The sequence below is a fragment of the Crotalus tigris genome, unplaced genomic scaffold, assembly GCF_016545835.1.
Source record: "Crotalus tigris isolate CLP2741 ecotype Arizona unplaced genomic scaffold, ASM1654583v1 scf7180000017987.690289119674:8195010, whole genome shotgun sequence".
NCBI lineage: Eukaryota > Metazoa > Chordata > Lepidosauria > Squamata > Viperidae > Crotalus > Crotalus tigris.
In genome coordinates, this window is record NW_024096758.1 from 6589065 (window position 1) to 6607707 (window position 18643).

An 18643-nucleotide genomic window follows, 5' to 3' on the forward strand; every position below is an offset into this window, starting at 1 on the left:
AAGAAATATTGGAGCAAGATTCATATCTTAATATAGATTCTTAAAGTGAATGTAAAAATAAAACCAGAGAGTTTTCTTTTGGGCTTAACGGATAAACAACTTGAAAAAAAGGGAACTTGATGTTATATATGCTGACAAGAATACCTTATGCATAAAAATGGAAGGATACTTTGATTCCCACCTTGGACAAATGGCTACAAAAATTCATGGCATTAGCTGAGATAGCTAAATTGACTACTTTAATTAGAGGAAAGAATACAATTAACTTTGTTTCTACTTGGAAACCGCTTTTGGACTTTGTGTCCGGTAGAAAAAAAATGAAACTTCGATTTTGGGCTTTGTTGATCATATAGGTTTGTTGTTATGGAAATGTATACACTATTATTTAAAAAGTTGAGGTTGCATGTTGTTACCTTATTGTATTGTGCCAAAAAGAGTCTTAAGTCAATGTTTTTTCTTTTTCTTTTCCCCTTTACCTTACACTTTCTTCTCTTTCCTTTTCTCTCCCCTATTTTCCCATTATTTTCATTTTTCTTTGTATTTCTGTATTTTATATTTTGATAAACTAATTAAAAAATTGAATGAAAAAAAGGGATGGGAGTCCAAATAATAAAGGGATTAGCAGCAAATCACGAAAAACAACTTGGAATCAATTTTCTTCCTACAAGAATCCTAGGGGAAGCTGGTAGGAATTTTAGTCCCAATCCCTGCATGATTCATTAGGAGATTCACAGGTGGCAGCACCACTTGAAACTGAGCCCACAGCTTCCCAACTATTTTGCACCCTTTGCTTGAAATCAAGTCAATACTAGTTTTGCGCAGAAGTTTTGGATAAAGGTGGAGACAAAGATGCAATATAGCAGTAGCAACTTTGCTCTCTAGCTCAGGACTTTTCAACCTTTTCACCCATTGTACCACTTTTAGGATATGGCAATATCCGAGTATCACGTCACCTAGCAAGGTGTCAAAAACTTGATGACCCCCCCCAAAAGGAAAAAAGTGATGAAGTATAGGTGGTCCTCAACTTACAACAGTTCACTTAGTGACTGTTCGAAGTTACAATGGCACTGAAAAAACTGCCCCCCAAGCCACAGCCAAGCAAGACACCTGCCTATCCATCCGGCAGCGCTCTTCCTCCTGTCTGAGGTTTTCATTGTTGTGAGCATTTCTGTTGAGGATTGGCAGCGGGGGTGGGGTGGGGGGGGGTGTTTGGTTTTTATCCCCCCCCCCGTCTGCTGGGTGGTTGCAGCAGGTTTTGGTCACTTCACATGACTCTGGGACACTGTGACCATCATAAATATGAATCAGTTGCCAAGCATCTGAATGTAAATCACAAGACCCTGGAGATGCTGCAACATTCCAGCTGATCGGCGCTTCTTCTGGGCTTAGCAGAAGCACCAGGATCAGTGGTGCTTTCCAGCTGATCGGCGCTTCTGGGCTCAGCAGAAGCGTCAGGATCAGCGCTGAGCTCCAGTTGGAGCCTGGCGCTGATCCTGGCACTTCCTCTGAGCCCTGACAGCCCTGCAGCTCCAGCCATCTCTCGCTCAGGCTTGTGCGGTAATGCCACCGGTTCAACTCATTCCCCTCCCCCGCTACCACTTTTCTAGGATAGTCGCATACCACCTGCCAGGTGCCAATGTACCACAGGTGGTACCCATATCACTGGTTGAAAAGCCTTGCTCTAGCTTACTGGAAATAAAAAGTTTCGTGGGACAACTTACTGTGTTTTAATTTAAGTACTTATTTTTAAAGAAATAAAGCTCTTTACAATTAGTAATATTGAAATATCATTGTTTTAATTGTCTCTTGTCCCCTGAGTACAGATACCGTATGCGTATATGTATGAATATATGTGTATGTGTGTATATATATATATCCCTATGTATATATAAATATACCCGAATTCATGCACACAAAATAAAATACCGTACAACATGATTGCCTTCCTAAAGCATAGAATGTTTTTGTAATCTCATGATCTTGTGTGATGAAAGGGAGAAAAAATGAGATTTCTGTCATATCCTTTGAAAAAACAGCAGTCCAAGCTCCTATGTCCGGCACCACATGGCCCACCTCCAGATTCAAACTGAGGTTCAGGAGTTTCTCATAAAATGCAGAAGCAGAGGTGAGAACCCAAGACATAGACCTGGCTGGGGAATTCTGAGAGTTGAAGTCCACATGTCTTCAAGTGGCTGGGATTGAGAAACACTGGTGGAGAACATCTTAGAAGACAGCAGGCTGCTTGATGATGCTTTCATCATGATGAGCTTCAGAGGCTGAAGTGCGAATCAAATCTTGAGGAAGGCTTTCCCGGGCGTCCTGCATCCGTTGACGAGCCCGTTGAAAAGCCTCTGCGACAAAGAGAACAAATGTGGTAGTTAGGTGGTGGTTTAACCTGCGCAGTCAACTAGTTCCCCTGCCTGCCCATTCCATCCCTCCAGACGACGGGTGTCAAACTCGCAATGTCACCTGACGTGTCACGACATATCGCGACTTTTTTTCCATTGCCGGCAATGGAGTGGGCGCAGTTTTGGCGTGACGCATCTGGCCCGTGGGCCAGCAGTTTGATACCCCTGTTTTAACCGAAATCCCATGCTGAAATATTGAAAGCATGTGATGAGTTAAATACATTATGCAGGCTAGAAAGTATGTCTAACCTCTACTAGCTCTGTGGGAGAGAGAAAATGTATTGTGCAAAAGCAAAACAAGGATTTTGAATTTCCCTTATTCTCTTGTTCTGACACAACATCCAGAATAACGTATTTTATTCTATATTTTTTTAAAGGCCTAGGAGCCCAGGAGCTACAAAGTTATTTTAATTTTTTAAAAAAAGACTATAGAATATTACTCTTCTGGCAAATTTGAGTTTTTCAAATAACAAACAGAATACCACATGTTTTTCATTAAATAGATAAAAAATACTATCCTCTTTAAATGATCCTGATGTTCAAGATAATTTAAAATAATATTTAATTAGAAGATATGTTCATCTTTAATAAAAAATAAATAAACACCTTCTAATTTGGGCTTTTTAAAGAAACCACTACCATATATTGAACTAAATGAGGAAACAATTTAGAATTAAAATGCCTAAAATGGCCATTGAGAATCCCAAGAACAAAATGCCCTGCTGGATTGGACCCCTAATCCATCAATCTATTATCACAATGGCCAATTCAGGATACAAGGAAGCCCACTAGTTTCCCAGCAGATGGCCTTTAAAGCAGTTATACTGTCATCAAGGCTAATAATCATTAGCCCCTGGACTTCCATCAATTGATCCAACCCGTTTCTGAAGTCACCTTAGTTGGTAGCCAACACCATATCTCATAGTAGCAAATTCCAAAATTTAATTATGCATTAATATTTCCTTTTGTCTTTCCTGATTCTTCCAGAATTCAATTTAATTTGATTCTAGTATTTTGGGAAGGGGAAAATAGTTTCTTGTCCACTTTAACAGCACCATACCACCATGTACATCTCAGTCATATCCGCTCTCGTTTGCCTTCTTTCTAGACTAAAAAAGCTCAAATATTACAACCTTTCCTGATAGGGAAATTGTAATGCCCAAGATCCAAATAGTTCTATTTTCTGCAAAAAAAATCCTACCTGTTTTTGTGTCAAAAGCCTTACCTAAGACATTATAAACGGAACTTTGCTGACTGACGTTTCCTAGTCGATCCAGAACACTCTGCATGCGTTTCTTCATGGAGCTGGACTCCAGAAAAGCTCTGCCAAGAAAAGCAAGTTTTAAAACTAGCAACAATATGCTATTATATGTTGTAGGCATTCCTGGAAGAGGAAGTTGCTTTTTCTCAAATGATAAAAAGATATTTGCTTTATCCCCATCAAATGATATTCTGATTTTCGACGGTCTTCTTTGTTGAAAAAGGGCTACACATTAAATTCTTGGTCTTAAAGGACAGTGCTAATGTTTTCACAACAGTTAGTTGCAATTCTAAAAATGCATTTATAATTAGGTGTTCAGGACTCATCTTCTTTTAGCACGTTCCTTCTGTAATATTTGAGGGAAAATGAGGAAGAATCAGGAAATTCAGCAGCTACCATTGCTGATTCCTTGAAATGAATCCAATAGCAGCTATCAGGTTAAAGTTCTCACTCTGAGGAAAGGGGGGGCATGGCTTGTTGTGCAGGAAAATGGGGTGGGGGTGGGCTTACTCAAGTGACTTACAACCTTTTCTACCAGTTTCCCCAAAGACTTTGTTTGCAGGAATCTGGCAGGGAAGGTTGCAGTTAGTGAACACATGATTGCAGGAGCTGTTTTAAGTGTGAGCTGGTTGCCAAGCTCCTGAATTGTGATCACATGATCACAGGAGCACTGCAATAGATAGAACTTTGAGGACCAATCATAAGTACTATTGCTCAGTGCTGTCGCAATTTTAAATAAGTGATCAGTAAGCAAGGACTACTTGCATGTGCTTCCTTATATCTGCATCTATATCAATGAACATTGAAATTAGGCATTTGAATCCAAAGGCAGATAACCAAGCTGATAACAGAAGCTGCTTTTTGCTGAAATCTCTTTAAATACAGAGGGAAAGAGATTCTCTTCCCTGTGCATGTTCAGAATTTTCAGAAATTCTCTCTCTCTAGTGGAGAGAAAAATCTTACTTGGACTGCTGCAGGCAGTTCAGCCGAAAAGTGACACTCCCTGTTGTTTGAGAACGAAAACCAAAACGGCTGAGACGATCACCCTGCACAGAAGATAAGCATCAGATTAGGGGTAGTCCTGGCTGAGTTTTCATCCTTCTGTCTCAAGAAATCTGCCAAACTCTGAACCAAAAATGCTTTGCAGATGATGGGTGGGCATGGGGAGGCCGGCACTCACTGTGAAAGTACTTGGCACTTTGGTGTAGGTTATATCCTCAAGCTCTGGAGATCCCCCAATGAAAAACCTCCGTAGTTCTGAAATGGTGCCCAACTCCACAGGACGCCATGTAGAAACAGACAAAGTGTGAACCCCTGAATCATCAGGTTGAACAGGATTGATGCCAGAGATATGGGGGAAAAAAAAATCAAAAGCTACTCAGAACATGCATGTCCACTACCAGTATGTTAGCCATTGAGATCACAATATAAAAGTTCCAGTGAAATACAAGACCTGGAAACTGTTTACTACAAGCCAAGGAAAATTTAGAGATACTCTACAATAGAGAGAAGCTGGATTTTCATGGCTTGTAAAAGATATTATAATAATCCATTCACACATGAAGTTTTATTTATATATTTACTGGCTTTTATGACATCTTAGGCATAGAGTAACTGTAAGCATTTGTAAGCATGCCATCTTAAATGCTAAGAGATGCCATTTTAAAAAGACTTTCCAGAATTCCAGCAGTTAAAGAAAATAAGAAAGAAGAGTTTTTTCAACTACAGTTTTCAGAAGAGCATCTAGTACTAAAACAAGATGAATATACACTACTAGAAGCAAGTAAAAAAAAAAATGTATTTTGATTTTTGTTTTATGTAAGTCACTCAGAGTCACATAAAAGTGGCTATATACAGTAAATCAAATAAATAAAGAAATTAATAAACAAATTTGCCTTATAAGTTGCACCATTGCAGAGTTCAGTTCTACCACTGTCTTTTACCTGGCGTTGCTGGCAGCACTACAAACCCATAGCCTTCAATACGGTACCTATGCCAGAAATCCAAGGAAAGAACCTCAAAGTATAGGACAGGCCACTCAGGGAGGGGGCCTATTAGAGGAAGGAAGACAGTGAGTAAAACACCAGCCAGTCTCACATTAATGTCAAGTTTTATTCCAGCAGAAACAGTAGGGCAATTCTGCTGATGGAGGGATGTTGAAATGCAACTTTCCACTAGAATCAGAATAAACCATTGCTCAGAGGAACAATCCTCTGACATAGTTGCAAGTGTTCGTTGAAATGAGTACAAGCTATGCAACACATCCTGCTCTTCTGCAGATCCCACCCATTACTGTACAGTTTTTTTCTAGAGCAGAAGTGTACAATTGGAGGCTTCAAGGCTTCAGTTCTGAGAAATCTCCAAAAGTTGTAAGCAATTTGTAATTTTTAATATTGGAGAAGGTGAGTGAATATATAAGTGGAGAATGATCACATTGATTACATTTAGTGGTAATTAAATTGTAATAATTAAATTGTAATAATTTAACTAGAATTTTGTGTTTGTCTCTAACAATTTTAGGGGTATCAACTTCAGTCTAGAAAAAATTGTGCATTCATAAGCTAGAGAATGTCCCAAAGAATTACACTCCATAAATAAATAAAATCCCTCTATCTCTCATGTGACAGTCCAATCAATTCTCAAAGATGGAGACAAACAGCTTATATCCATTAGAGTAGAACCATTTCTGAACTTCTTTCTGACACACAAGTCTGACTTTCAATGGCATGACTCACCTTCTAAGTCGTCCTTGTGGGCAAAGAACATCTCCAGGGTAAATGGGAAGGAAAAAAAAGCCACCCTGTCCTGGGAATGAAAAATAGTAGCATCAGCTCCTACACGGGGCAGCAGGAAACAGAACAACTCTGGGTGTGGATGATGGGAGACAGAAAACTGATATAACTGGCAAAGATGGATATGCTTTAAGCTTGATTTAGAGTTGCCCCCAATTGCGCCTAGGCATTGCTGCATGATCATGCTGAGAAGGGGTTGATGGGTAAACGTAGGATTTTCAGAGGTATAATTGCAACAGCTAGGCAACCGCCCCCAGATAACAGAGGCATACATTCCCTGACAATAGAGAAGTCTTAATCCAGGCTTTAAACCAATAGAATCACTCTACTGGTTTTGTACCAACAATGAAGAATTCATATAGACTCTAAAGCAGTGTTTCTCAACCTTGACAATTTTAAGGCATGTGGACTTCAACTCCCAGAATTCCACAGCCAGCGTTGCTGGCTGTGGAATTCTGGGAGTTGAAGTCCACATGCCTTAAAATTGTCGAGAAACACTGCTCTAAAGCAAAGGAGATTTTTTCCCCAAAAATGTTTGTCTATATCAGTGACGGCGACCCCCGTCACACAAACGTTCTGCGCATGCGCGGCGCCGCGCGCATGGGGGCGGGGGCCCCATGCGCAGTGCGCATGCGCGGCGGCACCCCATGCGTGACACACGTGCGTGATGCCGTGCGCGGCGCACATGCACGGTGCCGCCGCCCCATGCGCAATGTGCATGCATGGGCGCCCCCATGCGTGGCGCGCATGCACGCCCCCCCATGCGCGGCACCGCCCCCATGCGCGGCGCGCGTGCACGGTGCCGCGAAAAATGGCAGATCGCCGCCTTTGGCGACCCCTGAAAAATGGCCGGTCGACCCCAAATGGGGTCGCGACCCATAGGTTGAGAACCGCTGGTCTATATGCTCAAGATCTTCTCCAATCTGATGTTCTCCAGATTTAATTTTTATCCTTTTTAAAATTATATCATTCTGTATAGTTGCCCATCTTGCAATTGTGATTCTGGTGGCCATCCTAGATTAAAAATCTCATAATTCTTATCCCCCGGGCATTCCAATCTAAACTGAGAATTTGTGGGCCAACTGAGGTTCAACAAAATGTAATGTAAATCATTAAGAAATCTCAATAATTGGCAGTACAATACATTTAAGAGTTAAAGGGATAAGCTGAAGAAGGCTCTACTAGAATGCAGCTTTGAAATATTAGGAGTATCAGAAAACTAAAATCTATAGCAAGAATTGCATTCCAGAGTCATGTAAGGCTGCTATTCCTCAAAGTATGGAAGAAAAATGTACCCCAAAACTAGCATTAAACTGTGACACTGCAAATAGTCCCCCTCCCTCACAAACGAACCACCTTAAACATACTTTGCCATGTACTTTGCTAGTGCAAGTCTGTGTCACTCCAGAGAGTAATTGAGATGGGGGACATGACCAGCCTAGAAAGAAAATAGAAGCTTTTAACACTGCAGAAAAGATAGCAAAATTAATTAGCAGATAAAGAACGAAACCTCTGCTCCAAAACCAAACATCCTTTCATTGCATACCAGTTAGTTCCTGACTAATGACTTTAATTAAGCCTGGAATTACAGTCTTATGTCATGGTGGTTGCTAAGCTGGTCACCATATGACCAGGCCTTATTTTATGACCTTATTTGCGGTGGTCATTAAGCAAATGCCACAATTGTTAAGCAAATACAACAGTCATTAAATGAATTCATTTCTCCAGCTGGCATTTTTTGCCAAAAAAAAGAGAAAGTAAACAGAATATAGCAAAAATGCTAAAAATCATGGTCATGCTGAAAACAGACATAAATGTGAGCCAGTAGCCTAGCTCCCAAATGAAATCATGTGTGTGTGTGTGTGTGTGTGTGTGCGCGCGCGCATGTGCGCTGCAGTTGAATATAAGTGGTGAGGTGGAGAAGGGTGACACAAGGATTTTTTTCTGGCTCTCATCATGCGACTGGATCTAGTGATCCATTGTCCATCAGTATCTTAAGACTGGATTTTAGGGAGTTTGCGGGGAAATATGGCCTCAACTAATAAGACAGTAGGTTCAAGGACATGTTTGATTTGCTGTGTGAAGATTTATGAATCTCTGTACTGTTTCAATTATTTCTTAGAAACAACTCTCAAAGAGAATACACATTTCTACAAAACTGTATGTGGTAGATGCCATATCATATCTTGCTCCCAATCCTAAGGGTCTAATTTATACTACTCACAGCTGGGCAGTTCCAAGAAGAAATGTATGTACAGATTGCTGTATTCATAACCCTGGGCTGAAACTGGGAAAGAAAAGGAAACACAGTAATAAAGCCTTATTCTTTGGATCTTTTCTCTGCCCAATCCTATGAAGGTGCCTTGCTAAAGAGACTCTGATATTAAAACAAAACCTGAGTGAGTTGGCTAATCAAACCTATAGGATATTTTAGTTACAATCACAGCTTTAGATTGCTTACAAACTGAAAAATTAGTCATTTTTCCTAACAGCAAAAAGGTGCCTAAATCAATATTAGGGAAACATCAAAACTAATTACAGAACCTCAAGAAGTATAAATCAGTTAGCAGGATCACAATGTACTTTTCCTCTATGTTGTTTCATAGGGCAAGCACAGGCTTCCAGTTACAGTTTGACCCTTGGTATCCTGGGGATCAATCCTGGATTGAATGTAGGAGGAGAAACAAAAACTCCATCAAGAATAAAAATGTATCTTACCTATTTCACCATTAACAAAGAGTCGGAAAATACCAGGGGCAGTCTGCAAGAGGAAAGAATGAATATTACCCAGCAGAAAAACTGCAGTCTACATTCTGTTGGTTGGGGTTTTTTAAAGAAAAATTTATATGGCCGCCTACTCACTTTCAGTGACTCTAGGCCAGTGGTTTTTAACCTTTTTGAACGAATTGCTCCCTTGAGCCAATGAGGAAGTTGTCATCGCCCCCCCTCCCCCAACATAACCTCTCATAGGAAATAATTCTTCAATTTATGCAAACACTATTTTTGTTTTCTTTAAAATTGTCATTAGGACATATCGATGCAAATAATTTATTTCCAGTCTTTTTCCCATATCTCAACTGTGTGAAAAATTTTGGTGCTACCCATCACTTTATTCCCAAACTTCGTGATACATGTATTTCATTATTATCTTATTTATTCAAGACACTTAAATGTAATGACCACTGAAAACAAAATTCAATTGCAAGAAAGTGAAATGCCCGAAAAGAAAAACAGTAACATTTAATGATTGAATTACAAGTGAAATTTAAGATGCAAAAAGAAATATAAAAAGGGCATAAGAACAAACTGCAATGCAGGAACTAAGAATTTCAAGACAAAAACTCTGAAACTAAATTAAGATTCAAGGAAAGTATATATAGTCACGCACACTGTAAAAAGGATTAAAAAGACACAGAAAATATAATATCGAACTGGAGTGCATGCTAAAAAAGTACAATACAAAGAGACACACAAAATGTTTTACAGAACACAACAAAAATTCTAAAACGAAACTGATGTGTGAATACATATGTACATCGTTCTGTACTGAAGCTAGCTGGAAGAACATTCGAAAACACAATTCAATCCACTAATAGCAAGCGATTTGATGTTTTTGTATAACAGATATACAGTGATTCACTGTACGAAAAAGTCTCAAAAGTGTCCCCAAAACTTCTCACTCCATCGCCCCCATATTGCCCCCTTTTTATTCCTTCGCCCCCGCGTCGCCCCTTTTCGTTCCATCGCCCCCCTGAAAAACAAAACCGCCCCCTGGGGGGCAATATCGCCCAGGTTAAGAACCACTGCTCTAGGCAACTTACAAAAAATACTTGGTCTGGCCAGTTGAAGAATTTCAGATAAAAGATTACATGAAAAGCTTTCCACTGACTGAGAGCTGCTGACTAATCAGACTTGATAAATCTAGACTGGGGGGATCAAAGGGTTGCTTAGATATAAAGCAATTATATTTTTATAATAGAAGGGGAATATCAGATGCAAACCCCCCAAGTCAGAGATATTTATTTATTTATATCCCACTTTTATTATTTTTATAAACAACTCAAGGCAGTGAGCATAGCTGGTATACCTTCCTCCTCCTATTTTCCCAACAACAACCCTGACTGGTTGACTGGTCCAAAGTCACCCAACTGGCTTTCATGCCTAAGGTAAAACTAGAACTCACAGTCTCCTGGTTTCTAGCCTGGTGCCTTTTAATACACATCTTGACAACTCTGTTGCATAAAGAGTAGTTTACAAGCAACAGTTAACCACTTCGTGGAAGGAAGTTCTCATTTTACCTCTTCTAATACTTGATTTTATGAACACAGGGATGGAGAGGTTTTTTTGATGATCAATGAAACAGAAGATATATCAAAGGTTATGTGATGAATATATGACAGAATATATGGCAAGTCAGTTCAGAACTTGAGATTCAATTGTCAGCGTGCTTTGGATTCAAAGGTATAAAATATCCTTGGTTGAGCTTAGCTCCTGATGGCTAATCTATGTAATTTTTAACAATGTTATAGAAGTGGTTTGCCTTTGTCTTTCGAAATATTTTGTTTTCACTTTCTCAATGGCTCTGTGTGGTTCTCCATCCAAGGACAAGCTAGCACGAACCCTGCTACCTTCTTATATCATCCAAGGCACAATTTAATTTTCAAAATAGACTTCTCATTTAATTTAACAATAACTAGTATGGAGAATTTGCAGGGTGAGAAAAGGACTAAGAAGAAAACCACAGCACCATTTTTCCCTCTCAGGAAAAAGCTGCTATTAGAATTCTGATAAGACAACCTGCAAATTGCAGGAATTTTATTATTTGCTCAAATCATATAAAATGTTTGTTTCCAACAATGATAACTAATCATGAATGTTGTGGTAATGCATTACAAAGCAGAATTCCAAATTCTACCAACCTTACACTCTTCATTAAAAATAGAACCAGATTTGAGGTTCTGAGGTTCTATCTTAAACAAGTTAGGATTAGGGTTAACAGCTACCAGGTAAAGCAGACATATCTGGTGCAAAAATAAGTCACTTACCATCTCAAAGTCAGATCCAACAAGTCCATTGAGGTACTCTTTATGTCGGCTGTACAACTAAAGAATGAAATATCTGGTCAGAAAATAACACATATATCCCTTCTAAAAACTTAGTTCCCACTTAGATAAGAGTTCTTACATCCTTGAAGACACGCTGCTCCCGTGCCTCCTCCTTCTCTTCCACTGTAGCAGAGGCATTCTCCAGAGTGAATTTCCATATTTCCCGCTTCTCCCCTTCCAGTTCAATCCTTCAGAGTGCCAAACAACATAGCCCAACTCAGATAAAACATCTGTATAATTGATATGCAAGTGCCCCTTGACTCAATTCATCTTCAAAGATCAAAGGGCTCTAAATGCTGCTCACCTGTAAGGCCCTTTTGTGCCTGTAAAGTCTGGCTTAACTGTGATGACTCCATTGCCATCCACCTTGATCATGCAGAGAACATACTCATACTCCTTGCAACCAAGTCTATGGAGAGATCATTAAAAAATATGACCTGCTTCTTGGCAGTACAAGACACATTCAGATGTTTCTGAACATATAGAACAATGATATGCAAAGCCCAGATCCAGGACTCTTTGATGACTGAAGGAGAACCCTCAGCCACAGAAGATGGCCTTGAAACACTGGAGAGCTTCTATCTATGCCATTCTAGGCTGCCATGAATTTGACCCATACCTGACTCCTAGTAAAAAAAGGATCTCATTAACCTCCTACTTCATCACTTGATCAACATGTAACAGGGATTACTATGATCTCTTCAGCACAACATTGGTTTTTGCTACCCTCTCAACTCAAATTTCCATTAATTCCCCAGAAATGGTAACATGAGGGACACTGTTCTCATGCAGCTGTCACCTTCAGTTGTATATTAAGGAGTACTAATTACTTTTGTTCAACTTCAAATGCTTCTTGGAACCTGGGGGGAGCTGAGAAAAAAACCATGGGGCCCGGAAAGCTTTGGTGCATGGACATACAAACTTACTTGTCTTGGGGTCCTAGGTCCCCCATAATATACATGGTCTGCACAGGAGTATTAATGACATGGTTGTTCTTGATGAATTCTTCTGAGGGCTGCCAGGTGATAATTCGGGATTTTAGGATGTTTCCTTCTCTGCTAAGAGGGACAAAGGAGATTGTTGCCTATAGTGAAGGAGGTTTCTTTCTGCTTTGGCATATAGAACATATAGAAAAGCCAAGGAATGCCAGGGTGGATCAGAATCATCCCCGCACCCCTCAAGTCCAAGAGATTTGTACAGCAAAAGCAGTGTCCAGGGTTACACTCACACTGGCCTGCGTTCTTGTCTTCTCCTCCTCACATTAGCCATCATTTCTGCCAAATACGAAGGCACTTCCTTGTCAGAAGTGGTCACTTTCTGACTATGCTGGAATATAAGAAGAGAGCTTGTTATTCTCATTTACACAGGAAAAATGTGAGCTAAGAGGCTGCATTCAACCCAAGGAAATATATTTTTAGCAGTACGCTCAGTACAAAACAGACAGTAAAGCCTCCAGAATGACAGCCCATCAAGGGAAAGCATTTTAAAGTTTCCAATGTTGAGAAACACTGCTCTGGAACTGAACTGAACACCTGCTGATTACATGCTTTCTTGGCAGTAATATGAAAGTGATTTGGTATTGCAATCTTTCAATATATTTTTCCAACTTCTAACTCTGACTGCTCTGGACTTTCCTGGTAATCTTCCAACCAAACATCACAACAATCTAAGCCTGTCTAGCTTTGGAGGGATCTGCTACTATCTGTCTGAACTTTACTCCCTAAACCAGAAATTATATTTGTAATTATATTTGTAATTCATAATTATTACTTAAGAATTATAAACATATTTTTACATATTTTCTGGTAGAAACAATTCCTCTCTTCCTATCATTCATGTTGACATAAAGAAAATAGACTCTGGGTCAGCCATCCAGTCTCCAACCCATTTCCATCTCTATTAAAAAGCTGGCACCTCTTCTAGGTTGGTGAAACGATCATGGTCTGTGTAGGTGAAGATCCGCTTATTCTTTCGACCCCCCAACTCTTCCAACTTTAGGATATCCTGGTGGTATTGTCGGTCAAGTGGGCTCTGGCAGGCAGACACATTCTGGTAAAGATCGACCTCAAACTAAATAGAGTAGAGAAAACCATTGTTGCTTGTATACAGTAACAAAGCCCTCCCTACAAAACCTTCAACCCATGGAACTGCAGTATCAGCAAAGCAGAAGTCCCAGCAAAAAGCAGACAATTACTTGGATTTGATAGATGAGCAAATCACAAAAAGAGCCACTAACGTCTGTAGGACTCATATCTAATTGGATTTCTCATATATAAATAGGTGCAATGAAGGAGAAGAATGGGGGAGAAGCAAAGGGACACAGTTTGGACAGTGTTCCACCAAGGTTACAATTCAACAAAATAGGTTGAAAGTCGTCTGAAATATTTTTACCTATTAGACTGAGCCATTTAGTCTCTAAAAACCTGATTGAGAAAGTATACAAAGGAAGCCTGTCTTCTTCTTCATTTAGGAGTTTGGTGCTTGGGAAAGCTTGAAAACAAAATGTTTTGCACACCTTTACCTGAGTGACTGAGAAAAAAATGTAGGCCTACTGTTGAAATCCAAATGACTTATGGCTTCATATTTTTCAACCTAGAAGTCTGTTAGAATGAAGTTTGTGCTTTTAAACATTCCATGAGATATCCATGTGAAACTTGCAGGAACAGCACATGATCAGGCTCGACAAGAGGCTAGAACGTTATGCTTGGTTGAAGGAGAACTAGATTCCAATCACTGCTTAGCCTGATATCTGGTTTATGTACAAATAAATTGACTAAGCACTGCCAGAAGCGGTGAAAACTGCTAGAATCATTAGTGGGAAAATCACCCCATCTACTTACTTGACTGAAGAGTTTTTCTTGCCAGCCAATAACAGTCTCCTCTTTCTCTTCAGGACAATGCCCACCTGAAACACAGACAAGTCTCCAAAGTGTGCTTAACAAGAATCATGGCTTAAGATGCTCTAAATCTCCCAGAATTTATTTTCTCTCTTGGTTACTAATATACAGAACACCTGGGCAGGCCTAATGATTATTTTATGGCTTTGAATGTCTTTATATTCAGAATCAAAGCTAAAGTCAAGAAAAACTTAGGAGTTAGCCACGCTAAATCACTGCACAAATCATGGGGCATTTTATTTGGCACCTTAAGAAGAAAAGCAATGCAGGAAATGAGAAAATTACTGTGCGGAAAGCAGACAATCTCACTGACTAAGTCATTAGTTTTGTTAAGGTAAATGTTATCCCTGACCACCAAAATAAAAATTAGTTTAAAAATGAAACAAAATTGTACAGAAACATTTCTTGGTTCCATGGTCATAGTCTGCAAAAAGGATATTTCAATTATTTGGTTTTATACTGATCAGAGTTTGCAGTTTTAATAGTCTTAAAACCTTTCCAGACTTTCAGAAATCATTGTTCTTAAAGCCCAGCCAAGAGCACTCACATGCTGAGTTATAAGGCTCAAAAGTTGACAAACTGATGAGCTGCTGGCCTGATTGGCAAAACGACTGCTGTAGTTGCTGTAGTAGAAGGCTAGTAGAAGTAACCCGCTGAATTTTAACCCTGCAAGAAAAAAAATATATTGGTTTTGGACATCTGGAATGTGACATTAAAAGCCAGTTGCTTGGGGAAAAAAAAAAGGAAAGCAGAGGAAGATCATTCCAAATGACTGTTATATCTAGACCAGTGGTGGCGAACCTATGGCACGGGTGCCAGAGGCAGCACTCAGAGCCCTCTCTGTGGGCACATGTGCCATCGCCCCAGCCTTGCCTCCCCCCGCGATCCCCTCCTCTCCAGCAGCCCCCCTGAAGGAGAGTCGCCCTTGAGCGTGACTCACACAGAGCAGCGCAGCCAAGGACATGGCAGCCAGGCAGCATAGATAAGACTCTGCCCTCACACCCGATCATGCAGTTGATGCTGCAGGGCGTGGGCAGAGGGTGTGGCCGCCATTACGCTCTGGGCTGCCTGGGCTCTGGAGGCGGTGATTGGTCCTGTGGGCAGGCAGTGTGGGGGATGGGGGGGCAGAGCAGGGGGGTGGAGCGGGGCCAGTTTTTGGACAATTGGTCTCTAAATGGTTCGCCATCACTGGTCTAGACTCTTGTTCCTACTGATCATTATCAGTAGAGAAATATCTGATTTTTTTAAAAATATTTTATTTTCTTTTAAAAAATATTTAAGAAAAAAATATTGATGTGTAACAAGAGCAAAGCAAAAAATGGATTTACAAACCAATAAAAATGATAAAATTTTAAGAAAACCATTCCTTTAATATTCCACTAGTAACATTAAACTAAGAGAATACATGGAGATAATCACAAATCAATCAATTTTAAATTATCAATAGGGTGAAGTCAGAAATTAACAATGGCAACTACAATAATAAGAATTTTCAGTCAAAATTGTAGGATAAAAATTTCTAGCTAATCTGAGATAATCTGTCCTTAACTTTATAACCACTTAGACAGAACTCAGTATTTTAAGATTTTAAGAGAAATTCAAATTTCAGTTGTGGCAGAGGTCTATGTGCAGAGTTATAATTCATAACTGTTTTCCAAGCTAAAGTTATCAGACATATTTTTTAAAAATATGAAATCAATTTTGACATTGATGCATACTTCCAGAATTGGATCTGCCAGTATTCTAAAGAAAGAACTGAGTATAATTTCCAATATGAAGTATAAAGTATCTTAGGAGCAGTTATGTGCAAAGCTACTTCAGTATACTTTGTAAAAAGATATAGTCAGGGGTGTTTAACAGAAAAATACTTGCAGGAATATTAAGATCAGAATCTAAAATCTGTTTCATTCCATTGTGAGGCATCTTCCAGAATGGTTGAGCTTGCCACCAGATCTGAATTATTACATTTCCAGCAGTATTGAATATATATTATCTATTTCTATTATCTGAGCCTTTATTGGTGACAATAAGTAAACTAATGGTTTCTGAATTAAATAATATTTTGGTATAAAGTTTTTGTTTAATTTTTCCTCTTAAATTATTATTTTTTCAGGACTGTGGATACACATACCGTAGATTTTTGTTACTCTCTATGTAGGTGTTACAGTGATTTTAAGGGGTGAGTTCTCTTTTAACCATTTGAGTACTTGTAATTTAAATATACATTTCCTGATTTTCAGATTATTTTTTTATTATCTTTGATTTTATAGTAACATCTGTATTGCACTGTTGTTGTACCTAGTAGTTGTGAGTAAAAAATAAGATGCTATGTATTCTTTATGCACAGAAGTGCAACAGAACCAGATTTTTGTTAATTATTTTTAGAGCTATCAAATCAGAACTGTAAAACTCTAAAAACCACATGCTAGCTAAGGAATACTAGTCATTCTTAACATTTGCTATTTTCTAGCAGTTGTCTAGCTTTTTGCAGCACATAGTAGACATATTCTAATATTAATTTTGCTTTGTTTAAAAACTTATTGTATTCTGCATTCAGTTATATTAGACTCCTTGAATATATTAATTAGAGCTGTAGGATATATTAAAAATTAAATGATTTCTCTCTGAATAAGATTAACTGTAATTGAAATACAGGTACTTTCTCATACACATATTCATATATATATATATTATCACATTACTACGTTCTATTTCTATATCACTGCAGCTATGTTTGTAATTATTTTATAGCATGTTTGAAATTAATTTTTTTTTATATTTTATACCAGGAACCCTAACCCTCAATTATTTGTGCATCTTATCCTATGCATTTATTTTATTTTTCTAAGTTTACTGTTACTGTCAGTTGATGCTGTGGTTGTTTACTGCTTATTCTGCACATTGTTACCAAATCCTCAGATCGCAGCTTGCATTTCTTTTAATTCAACTTTTAATACCGCCTCATACTCGCAAGCTATTGCCAATTTTTTTTGGGTGGGGGGGAAACCCTGCATTCCTGAGGTGGATTATAAAGGCTTTACCCTTCTTTCAATACTAGAGAACATTAACGATGCTACTCCGCGATTTTTCTCTCGGGGAGGGTAGACATTATTAAACGATTTGCTGCCTGTGCGCGTTTACGGGGCATTTGAGGTGTAATTTTGAAAGGGAGAGCCCAGTTTAGTGTAAGAAAACCAAGTAAAATACATTAGTTTCCCTTTTGGAAACCAGTATATTGATTCCACAGGATCTTTTCCAGACTGGTTTGTTTGATTGATGGGCGGGCTGCAAAGCAAAAAGATGAGTAACGGACCGCCGGGGGCGGTTGCAGCCACTTTGAGTCGCGAGAAGAGATCGAGGCATTTCACGGCAGAGAAGGGAAGGGAGCACCAACCTGACGCGCAGGTTACGGATGGGGTCTCGGGATCGGTATACCGCCCCGCCCGTGTCTTCGTTCCAAGCCGCCTCCGCCATCGCTCCCGGGGCGGGGAGAGGAAGGCAGCGGCGTCTCGACTAGGCCGTTTTACCATGGATACGGCAAGATGGCGCTGAACATAAATATAGAAAAAGAAGAGGCCTCTAAAGCTTCAGCGGTATCGCTACCAGGCTACATGAGAAAAGCCAAGGTTGACGTTCTCCACGGAAAAATTAGGTGAAGCGATTTTGCAAGACACGTTTATCACGTGTCTATGGATAGTCTCAATCATCCAGGTCTTGATTGTCCCAAGGTATTTTTTCCAAAAAGCAACTGGCCTTTCTTGGGGTTTTCTTCCTTTGAAATCCCCCACTAGTCGATTAGAACTGAAGCTTTTTGAATGAGAAGCTAAACGTTTTCAAAGGAAAAACAAAAAACAAAGTCCAGTTGCCTTTTGGAAAAAGCACTTTTGGGATATGTTTATCACAGAATCATTTTTACAGATCTGTAGGCTTGGAAGAGACCATTGAAGTTTTGGGTTTGTATAATATATAATATAGAATCATAGGGCTGAAAGGGAGTTTGGAGGTCTTCTAGTCCAACTCCCTTGCTCAAGGCAGACGACCATATACAGGTAGTCCTTGACTAACGACCACAATTGAACCCAAGATTTCTATTGTTAAATGAGTTTTGCCCAGTTTTATAACCTTTCTTGCCTCCATTGTTAATTGAATCACTGCAGTTGATAAATTAGGAATCTGGTTA

General features: G+C 39.3%; 1 protein-coding gene across 3 annotated transcripts; it reads right to left on the bottom strand.

The window, feature by feature from the left end:
- Positions 1-1774: 1774 nt before the first annotated feature.
- On the bottom strand, positions 1775-18476 carry MKS1 (MKS transition zone complex subunit 1). 3 transcript variants are annotated; one of them, XM_039346225.1, is made up of 18 exons: positions 17858-18475; positions 15011-15129; positions 14407-14471; positions 13481-13636; positions 12795-12892; positions 12493-12624; positions 11871-11975; positions 11646-11754; positions 11507-11563; positions 9180-9222; positions 8686-8748; positions 7829-7899; positions 6405-6474; positions 5613-5720; positions 4850-4983; positions 4633-4715; positions 3634-3731; positions 1775-2351 (listed from the first exon to the last, which is right to left on the bottom strand). In XM_039346225.1, the coding sequence occupies exons 1-18, from the start codon at positions 17935-17937 to the stop codon at positions 2224-2226; spliced, it is 1719 nt and encodes a 572-aa protein (XP_039202159.1). In that variant the 5' UTR covers positions 17938-18475; the 3' UTR covers positions 1775-2223. The 3 variants fall into 3 exon arrangements, with proteins under 3 accessions (XP_039202159.1, XP_039202161.1, XP_039202162.1); XM_039346227.1 differs by having other exon boundaries at positions 12493-12621; positions 17858-18474; XM_039346228.1 differs by lacking the exon at positions 8686-8748 and having other exon boundaries at positions 17858-18476.
- Positions 18477-18643: the final 167 nt, after the last annotated feature.